The sequence below is a fragment of the Halichoerus grypus genome, chromosome 4, assembly GCF_964656455.1.
Source record: "Halichoerus grypus chromosome 4, mHalGry1.hap1.1, whole genome shotgun sequence".
Classification (NCBI taxonomy): Eukaryota; Metazoa; Chordata; class Mammalia; order Carnivora; family Phocidae; genus Halichoerus; species Halichoerus grypus.
The window spans coordinates 94,493,426-94,503,337 of NC_135715.1; the positions used below are offsets into that span (position 1 = coordinate 94,493,426).

Sequence of the window (9,912 nt, forward strand, 5' to 3'; positions counted from 1 at the left end):
TTCTCAGATGAAGGAAGACTAAACGAAGTTATTGCTAGTAGGTCTACCTTGAAAAATGGCTAAAGGGGGGCACCTGGCTGGCTCAGCCAATAGACATACAACTCTTGATCTCAGGGTCATGAGTTCAAGCCACAGGTTGGGTGTAGAGATTACTTAAAAATAAAATCTTAAAAAAAAAAAAAGAATGGCTGAAGGAAGTTCTTCAAACAGAAGGGAAAAGATAATAGCGGAAGGCATGGCATTTCCGAAAGGAAAGAACAAGAAAAAAGAATGGGTAAAAATGTAGATATGTTTAGACCATCCCCCTCATGATTTTTTAAAATCACATTTTTTAAAAGATTTTATTTATTTATTTATTTGAGCGAGAGCGAGAGAGAGAAAGAGCACGAGCAGAGGGAGGGGCAGAGGGAGAAGCAGACTCCCTGCTAAGCGTGGAACCCGACATGGGGCTCCATCCCAGGACCTTGAGATCATGACCTGAGCCGAAGGCAGACACTTAACTGACTGAGCCATCCAGGCACCCCTAAAAATCATATTTAATGGTTGAAACAAAAATAATTAAGTGATACATAGTGCATGTAGAGGAAATGTTTAAGACAATTACATTTCAAAAATGGAAAGGCTCAAAAGACATAAATGGAAATTAGTTTTCAAAACTTGACTCAAAGTGGTAGAATGTTGATGTTGGTAGACTGTGATAAATTATACATGTATATTGTAATGCCCAGAAAAAAAGTAAAAAAACTATTTCAAATGATGAACTAAAAAACAAACAAAAAACTGTAAATAAATCAAAATGGAATTCTAAAACATGTTCAAGTAACCCATAGGAAAGTAAGAAAAGAAAAGCTGGTAATGGGAAACAGAGAGACAAAGAGAAAATCCATAATGATGTGGCAGACTTAAGCCCTAACACATCAATAATTACTTTAATGTAAATGGTTTAAATATACCAATTAGAAGGCAGATAGTGTGGCAAAAGTAGATTAAAAAGCATGCTTCCACTCTATGCAATCTCCAAGAAACCAAAAACAGAGCTTCTATTTGCATGAAGCAAAAACTGATATAACTGAAAGGAGAAATCAATATATCCATAATTATATTGTGGACTTTAACACCCCACTCTCAGAAATCAGCAAAGATACAGAAGAAATGAACAACACCATAAACCAACAAGATCTAATGAACAGTTATAGAATACTCCATGAAACAACAGCAGAATACACATTCTTTCCATGTACATTTAGGATATTCACCAAGACAGACCATATCATGGGTCATAAAACAAACCCTAACAAAATGGAAACGAAATGAAGTTGCATAGAGTATGTTTCTTGACAATGGAATCAAAATATAAATCAGTAACAGTTAGACAACAGGAAAACGTCCAAACACTTGGAAATTTTTTCAAAAATTAAATAGTGCATGGGCTATAAAGTCTTAAATAAAAATTTCTAAAAATAGAGCTGATTGAAAGTGAGAATAGAACATATCAAATTATTGGATTCAGCTTAAGTAGTACTGGGAGGGAAATTTATAGCAGCACTAGAGGCTCACATTACAAATGAGAAATGGTCTCAAGCTGATAAAGTAGGTTCCTAGCTTAAGGAACTGGAAGAGAAGAGCAAAATAAACCCTCAGCAACCAGAAAAACAAAACAAAACAAAACAAAAAACAAAGTAATAGAGATCAGAGATCAATGAGATTTAAAATAGGAAAACAAAAGAGAAGATCAGTAGAACAAAATGCTGATTCCTTGAATAAAGTCAATAAAATTGATAAAGTTCTGGCAAGACTGATGAAGAGAAAAAGAAAGACACAAATCACCAATATCAGTAATGAAACGGATGCTGTTACTACAGATACTGCAGCCCTTAGCAAGAAAATAAAAAGATCCTATCACCGACCGCATGCTCACAACTTAGAAGAAATGAACTGATTTCTCCAAAATTACAAATTGCGGAGACTCAACCAATATTAAATAGATAATATGATTATCTACATCTATTAAATAAACTGAATTTGTACTTAAAAATCTCCTGAAAAAGAAATATCCAGACCCAGATAATTTTAATGGAGTCTTCTATCAAACCTTTAGGAGAATTAACACCAGTTTTACACACTCTCTTATAGATAATGGAAGAGTAGAAAACACTTCCTAACTCATTTTAGGAGGTCAGGATGACCTTGAAATGAAAACCAAAGACAGTGCAAAAGAAGAAAACTGAAGATCAATATCTTTCATGAAATTTGACACAAAAATCCTCGACAAAATATTAGTAAACCATATCAAGCAATGTATAAAAAGAGTTTATATACCATGACTAAATGGAATTTCCAGGTATACAAGTCTGGTTCAATACCCAGAAATCGATCAATATGATCCACCATATCAACGAGCTAAAGAAGAAAAATCAGATAACCATATAACTGATGCAGAAAAAGCACTTGACAAAATCAAATTCATAATAAAACTCTCATAATTAAAATTCATAATTCTAACTCTCATAATAAATAATAAATTCATAATAAAAACTCTCAGCAAACTAGAAATAAAAGAGAATTTCCTTAACTTAACAAAAAGGAGCGTCGGGGTGCCTGTGTTGCTGAGTTGGTTGAGCGCCCGACTCTTAATTTCGGCTAGGGTCACGGGATCGAGCCTCGTGTTGGGCTCTGTGCTCGCATGGAGTCTGCTTGTCCCTCTCCCTCTGCTCCTCTTCCCACTCACTCTCTCTCTTTCTCTTGAATAAATAAATGAATAAAATCTTTAAAAAAGGGAGCATCTAAGAAATATCTAAAGCTAATATGATACATACTGGTGACAGAGAATCATTTCCTCCGAAGATTGGGAAGGAAGCAAGGAAGCCTGTTCTCACTCTCTTAGTCACATATACTACTGGCAAATAAGTGGAAATCGCAATTAAAACATAATGGCATTTACAGTCACTCCGAAGGAAATGAAGTATTTAGATATAAAGGTAATAAAATGTATATAGGATCTGTATGCTGAAAATTGTAAAACACTGATTAAAAAACAAAACCAAAAAACACAAACAGAGACCTAAATCAATGTGGAGGCGCATTGTGTTCACAGATTGTAGGACTAAACATAGTAAGATGTCAGTTCTCTGAAGGTATAACACAGCTCTGACAAAATCCCAGCAAGGTTTTCTGTAGGTATTGATAAGCTCATGCTAAAATTTACATGGAAAGGTACAAGCCACAGAATGGCTAAAATCATCCTGAAAATGATGATTAAAATGTGAGGAATAACAACTTGATGTTTAGGCTCACATGAGACCCGCAGTGATCAAGACAGTGTGGGATGGGCGGAAGGATAGACATATGGAGTTACAGAACAGAATAAAGGACACAGAAATAGTCCTTACACTAATATAACCAACTGGGTTTTTTTTTTTTTTTTTACAAGTTACAAAAGTAATTTCATGGAGGAAGCATAGCCTTTTCAGCAAATGGTGTTGGAGCAACTGGACACCCATAGGCAAAAAAATAAATAAATAAACAAACCAATCTTGACTTAAGTGAAATTTAGGTCAAGATTTGTTTGTCTGTTTATATATATAAATATAAATATATATACACATTACATATATATTACATGTATATTACACACATCACATATATTATATACATATATTACACATATACACATATTATATACATATAGTACATATTTCCTACATATATAATACGTTATATATACAAATATGTACATATATATTACACATATACATTACATATATATTGTATGTGTATATTACATATATATACATTACATATATTATATACATACATACAAGTATATGTATATAATACATATATGAACCATGGACTTAATTGTAAAATGTAAAATTATAAAACTTTAAAATTAAACATAAGAGAAAAATACTTTTAGAATTAAACATAAGAGAAAAACTGGACCTAAGGCCAGGTGAAGAGTTCTTAGACTTGACACCAAAAGCAAAATCCATGAAAGGGAAAATTGCTAGGTAGGGCCTCCACAGGATTAAATGCTTTTGCTTTGAAAAAGACCCTGTTAAGAGGATGAAAAGACCCGTTACAGACTGGGAGAGAATATTTGCAAACCACCTATCCAGCAAAAGACTTGTATTTTGAATTGATAAAGTGCTCTAAACACTAGTCAGAAAAACAAATGAACCTATTAAAACATTGGCAAAAGACATGAAGGGGCATTTCATATACAAATGGGGAAAAAAAGCACATGACAAGATATCCAACATTATTAGCTGTTAGGAAAATGCATATCAAAATTACAACAAGATATCACAATCATACACTTATCGGAATAGCTAAAATAAAAATAGTAATAATGCCAATTGCTGGCAAGGATTCAGAGAAGCTGAATCTGTTGTAAATATCACTGGTGGGAATGTAAATGACACAACCACACTGGAAAAATAGATCAGCTGCTTCTTATAAAACCAAACATACACTTAGAATCCAGCAATTGCACTTTGGGGCATTTATCCTAGAGAAATGAGAACTTAGGCTTATACAAAAACTTTTACATAAATGATCATAGCGGCTTTATTTGAAATAGCCCCAAACTGGCAACAACCCAAATGTCTTTCAATGGGTGCATGGTTCAACAAACTATGGTACATTCATATCATGGAATAATACTCATGGCAAATACTCATTAATAAAAAGAACTATTGATAGATACAACAACTTGGAGGGAATCATGCTATGTGAAAAAAAGCCAATCTTTAAAAAGTTATGTACTTTTTCCATTTAGATAACATTCTTTACATAACAAAATTATAGAAATGGGGGACTGATTGGTGGTTGTTGGGGGACTGTGATTGCTGGTGGGGGAGGGAGGGGTGTGTATGGCTATAAAGGCAGCAAGAGAGAGTTGTGTGGTGAAGGAACAGTTTGGTATTTTGATATTGGTGATGGTTACACAAATATATGCATGTGGTAAAATTGTAGAGAACTGTATTCACACACACAAATGAGTGCCTATAAAACTAATGAAATCGAGATAAGCTCTGTAAACTGTAGCAATATCAATTTCTTGGTTGTGACAGAGTACGATAGCTATGCAAGATGTTCTCATTGGGAGAAACTGGGTGGGGGTCACAGAGACTTCCCTACACGTCTTTTTGCCTGTTTCTGTGAATCTCTAATTATTTCATAATAAAATTTAGAAAAAAATAACTCTAGGGTAAAGCCGGACATCTAAAAGGTGCTGAGAAGTAGTGACATGACAAAAAAACAAAGTCAGAGCAAGGACCTGAAGTGACAGTGAGCACGTCAACAAGGATGACCGTGAATAGATTCTAGGGTTAAGGTCTATTAGGAGAATGCTTAAAATTAACTTTCAAGCAAAAAGAAGAGACAGCCAGACCCACAGCTGGGAGCCAGGGCTTAATGTTAAATTACAACAAACAACAACTTCTCTATCTGTATTTTTGGGGGTTCTCTCTGTCAAGAAGAATGTTCTTCAGACCAAAATCGGTGGGAGGACATATCAAGAAGCGAGATGTGAAGCCTGAAATAGTTGAGGGCTCAGGGGGAGAGGTCCAGACAGATTACATCCCACAGACCTGAAAGAGCTTCCTGATGTGCTAACAGATCTCCTTCCTGAGAAACCAGACACATCAAGAGAGAGACAAGAAGGCTCAAGACAGAAAAATGTTCATAATTTTCAAAAAGGTGGACAGGAGTGCATCCCAGGATATTGTCATCGGGGACAAATGGAGAGTCTCTTGTTCAAGCCCAAATGTTCCACTTGAGGGAGAAGATGGAGCTGATGCTGGTCCATGAGGAAAGAGCTAGAGTTTTGTTGGACCTTCAGGGCAGCAAGAGCAGTGGTATGTTGAGCCTCTTCAGAAAATGAAAGCATTCTTCAACAGACTTAGGACAAAGGAGGGAGGAAGGGAGGGGAGAGAAAGGAAGATGCTTGAAGCCATTTAGTGCTGAAGCAAGTAGTTTTATTCATTTCAGTTAAGCCCTGAGGGGGTCCCTATGTTACAGAACCTCACAGTGATTACTGTTCATAATGGCATTTTCTAGAAAGTTCCATATGTTCCAAGATCTTTGTATGAGAAGACAGGAAGTTGTGAAGGTGTTTAGAAAAATGTTCCTTCCAGAGCGCCTGGGTGGCTCAGTCGGTTAAGTGACTGCCTTTGGCTCAGGTCATGCTCTCAGGGTCCTGGGATGTAGCCCCATATCAGGCTCCCTGCTCAGCAGGGAGTCTGTTTCTCCCTCTTCCTCTGCTCTTCCCCCTCCCCATGCTCTCCCCTTCTCTCTCTCAAGTAAATAAATAGATTCTTTAAAAAAAAAAAAGAAAGAAGGAAGGAAGGAAGGAAAGAAGAAAGAAAGAGAAAAAGAAAGAAAGAAAGAAAGAAGAAAGAAAGAAAGAAAGAAAGAAAGAAAGAAAGAGAAAGAAATATTCCTTCTAACCAAGCTGTTTTGTTTTTTGGTTAGATTTTTAGTTAATGGTATCCATAACCCAAGTCAGAAATCTAGAATTCCCCCTTAAGCTAGCCTCTACCTCACTTGCCTTTTCCCACCATTATAGTCCTACTGACTTGACTTCTAATATCTTTCCAGAACATTCTCTCTTTCCCTTCCTTATAACCACTGCCTCTTATTGTCTCTTGCTGCCACGCTTCTCTCTGTCCTCAGAGTTATTCTTTTTTTTTTTTTTTTAAGATTTTATTTATTTATTTGACAGAGACATAGCGAGAGAGGGAACACAAGCAGGGGGAGTGGGAGAGGGAGAAGCAGGCTTCTCGCTGAGCAGGGAGCCCGATGCGGGGCTCGATCCCAGGACCCTGGGATCATGACCTGAGCCGAAGGCAGACGCTTAACGACTGAGCCACCCAGGCGCCCCCCTCAGAGTTATTCTTTCTAGCTCATTCCACATCTATGATAGCGAGTAATCTCAACAGCAAACCAATGCCTCTTAGCCCAAAGTCAAACATTCAAAGCTCCCCATTGTCTTCAAGACAAAGTCTAAATTAATTGGTCCCAGTCTCAATCCCCACCGAACTTCCCCCACTCAACATTGGCCCCACCGCATGAAACTATTTGTATTTCTCTAAATAGTCCCTATGAATATAGCATAAACCCGTGGTCTTCTATTGCTGCCCCAGCCAGTATCTTATTTCACTAATTCCCTTTATTCTTTAAACTTTAGAAGAGGTCTCACTTCTGACCTCCAGGTCAGACCAGGTTAGATCTGTCCATAGATCTGTCCTGCGCTTGTATAGATATAGTTTATAGGTGGCCCGACCCTGCCATCCTCCTGCCACCACCGACATGACTGAGGACACCCCATTTATTCTTGTATGTTTCCTCAGTGCCAAGAGCAGTGCCCAGTGCTGAATATGTTTGATCAGCTGACTTTGCTTGCACACTTTCAGTAACATAAAAAGTCATATATCCAGAATGCTGCATTCCCCAAAGTTCTGAATAGCCAACAATTAGTAAAGTCATTTGCACGCACACATTCTGTTATCACACTGTGAATTCCTAAAGGCAGAACACCCAACCCTGCATCTTTGTGCCCCTTTCAATTCCAGCCAGTGACCCGCACAAATACTGGGTGAGAGGGACAGATCAGGCTGGGGGACAGAACTGCAATTGTTCTGAACAGACGACTTCCAGAAAAGACTAGGAGTGGGAACGACTCCTCAACTTGGAAGACAAGTCCTAGAGGATATTCTAGCACGGGAAATCAGAGGTCCCCTGTGGAAAACACTCACTGGCGACTTTAAATTCTAGAAGACTTAAAAAATGCACCACCTGTAGAAGGATGAGGGAGAAAAATAAAGATGACAGAGTTGCCTGAATTTTTAAAACCCTAATTGAATCTAAGACAAACTAATTATGAAGCTATGAACATATCCTAGCCAGCGCGAACTGGAGAAAGCACTCCCTGATCAACACATCAGTTATAATGGAAGTCACCTTAAAGAGTTTTAAAGGAATTACATTAAATAAATATGTGGCACTTGGCTTTCATTTTGTGGAAATTTTTCATCCCCCTTGTGTTGCTTTGCCATTTTGTCACACAACCTGGGTGTCAAAATAAGACTAATAAAAAGGAAGGGCATATGATAAGTATTAGAACTCATCGAAGGGTAAATATTTTAATACAATTTATTGGGAAGCTAAAAAAAAACAACCACCCAACTGTATACTAAAGATACAGCATCTGTTACTAACATTACATGAATCCCACATTGAAGCATTCCAGAAATGTATTAGTGAGAGTCTATGGCACAAACCTAGGCTTCCTATCACCTTGTCTATTCTTATGTTGCCAACAGAAAAAGTACATCACCAGGCAATGTCATTACTGGGAAGCAGTACTTTACCATTGATTTCAAAGGTCTCCATTGCAGGGAACATGGTTTGGTTGACGGCTGCTCTTTCTCCAGTGCTAGCCAAGAACTCTTCCTCCTTGAGAATTTCCTTATTTTCCATTGTGAAGCTTTATAGATGGCCCAAAGTCCCAGAGCCAGCAGAAATGCTGTCCTCAAGAGGAACCACTTGGGGAAAGATTGTTCTCATTTAACTACTGCAGCTAGCTGTAGACCACACAGCACTTCCCTTTGGCTCCAACTTCTGAATTTGCAAAATGTTTCCTGACATGATCAGAATTGGGCATGTCGCAAAAACAGGCTATTCACACACGGAGCTCCTGTTCGGCACAGCTGCTTGTTAAGGGCAGTGACTTATGCTTTGGGGCATAAGTCACAGGTCCTTGGAACCAGCCCTCGCTCCCGGGCCCCTGAGAGCAGGGAGCTGGGTGACCCCAGGGAGGATGTTTCTCTCCCTGCCCTCTGCCCATCCAAGGGCGGCCATCATCCCAGACCCAGGGCACTGTCCTAGGACCTCTGCGGTTCACACTGAAATCTCCCTCCTCTGACCCACTTCGGCCTTAGGGTTCATCTTTTCTCCTCAAAGTGTGGACCTTGGACAGCAACGGCTTTTGCCTTAAAGGAGCTCCCAGTCTGGTTCGCGGGCTAGATGTGGATACAATTGAATTATAGAAACTTGCTGTCACGTGAGAGGCTGGAAGTGACCTGGAGGCAGCGGGACCAGGGGTGGGAACACCCCCAGAAAGCTGGCTGATCAGCTCTGGGTTCAAGGGAGGACCGGGGGGTCTGCCTGGAGAGTGTGATGGGGCTGGGGGGCCTTGGAGGCAGGAAAGGTGGCAAGTGCAGCCTCTCAGGCAGGGCTTCAGGGCGCAGGAGCCACAAGACTTTGGGGCTGTTTGGAACCTGAGAGGTGAGGAGGAGAGGTGGCCAGGGAAGAGGCTGGGCCCCGCTCACTCACTTTGTTTGGCCTGTGGCATGGCAGAAAGCAGAAAGGGCAAGAAGCTCAGGAAAAAGAGTGACTGGCGGTGTCCCCAAGGCAGAGGTCCCCCGTGGTGCCTGCAGTTTCAACATTCAGGAAGTCCCTGCCATGGGCTGAGGTGCTAGGAGGAGAAGCCAGCACACAAAAGGTTAAAGGAATTGGAGGTGAGGAAATGAAAGTGGCTGGCAGCGCTAGGCAGAAGTGTGGGCATTTGAGGTAATCGAGGCTGCAGGGGCTTTCCCCGTGGGAGGGGAATCTCCCTGGGACAGGGACCTGCTCTTTTAGGCCACTGTGCCTCCTCTCTCTGCCTGTGCACCTCGGCTCTGGCCAAGGGCCGTCCTCATCCACGACAGCGGGGTGGGGGCTCATTGGAAACGCTGTGGGCTAGTGACCGAGGGCCTCCAGCCTTGGACCGAACATTTAGTGGACATCAAATGTGGCTGCTTTGGTGCTAGATATCGGGCCAGACAGACCTTGGCCACAAACTCAACTCTTTCAGGAACTTGCTGGGTGACCTGGGGTGTCTTACTTCACTTCTCTGGGCCTTGGCAC

At 40.0% G+C, this 9,912-nt stretch overlaps 1 protein-coding gene across 1 annotated transcript in view; it reads right to left on the reverse strand.

The window, feature by feature from the left end:
- MARCO (macrophage receptor with collagenous structure) overlaps window positions 1–8,516 on the reverse strand; it is a 34,584-nt gene extending 26,068 nt beyond the window's left edge. The window contains exon 1 of the mRNA XM_078069974.1: window positions 8,376–8,516. Coding sequence (XP_077926100.1) covers window positions 8,376–8,484 — 109 coding nt within the window. The 5' untranslated portion in view covers window positions 8,485–8,516. The remainder of the gene's footprint in view (window positions 1–8,375) is intronic.
- Window positions 8,517–9,912: the final 1,396 nt, after the last annotated feature.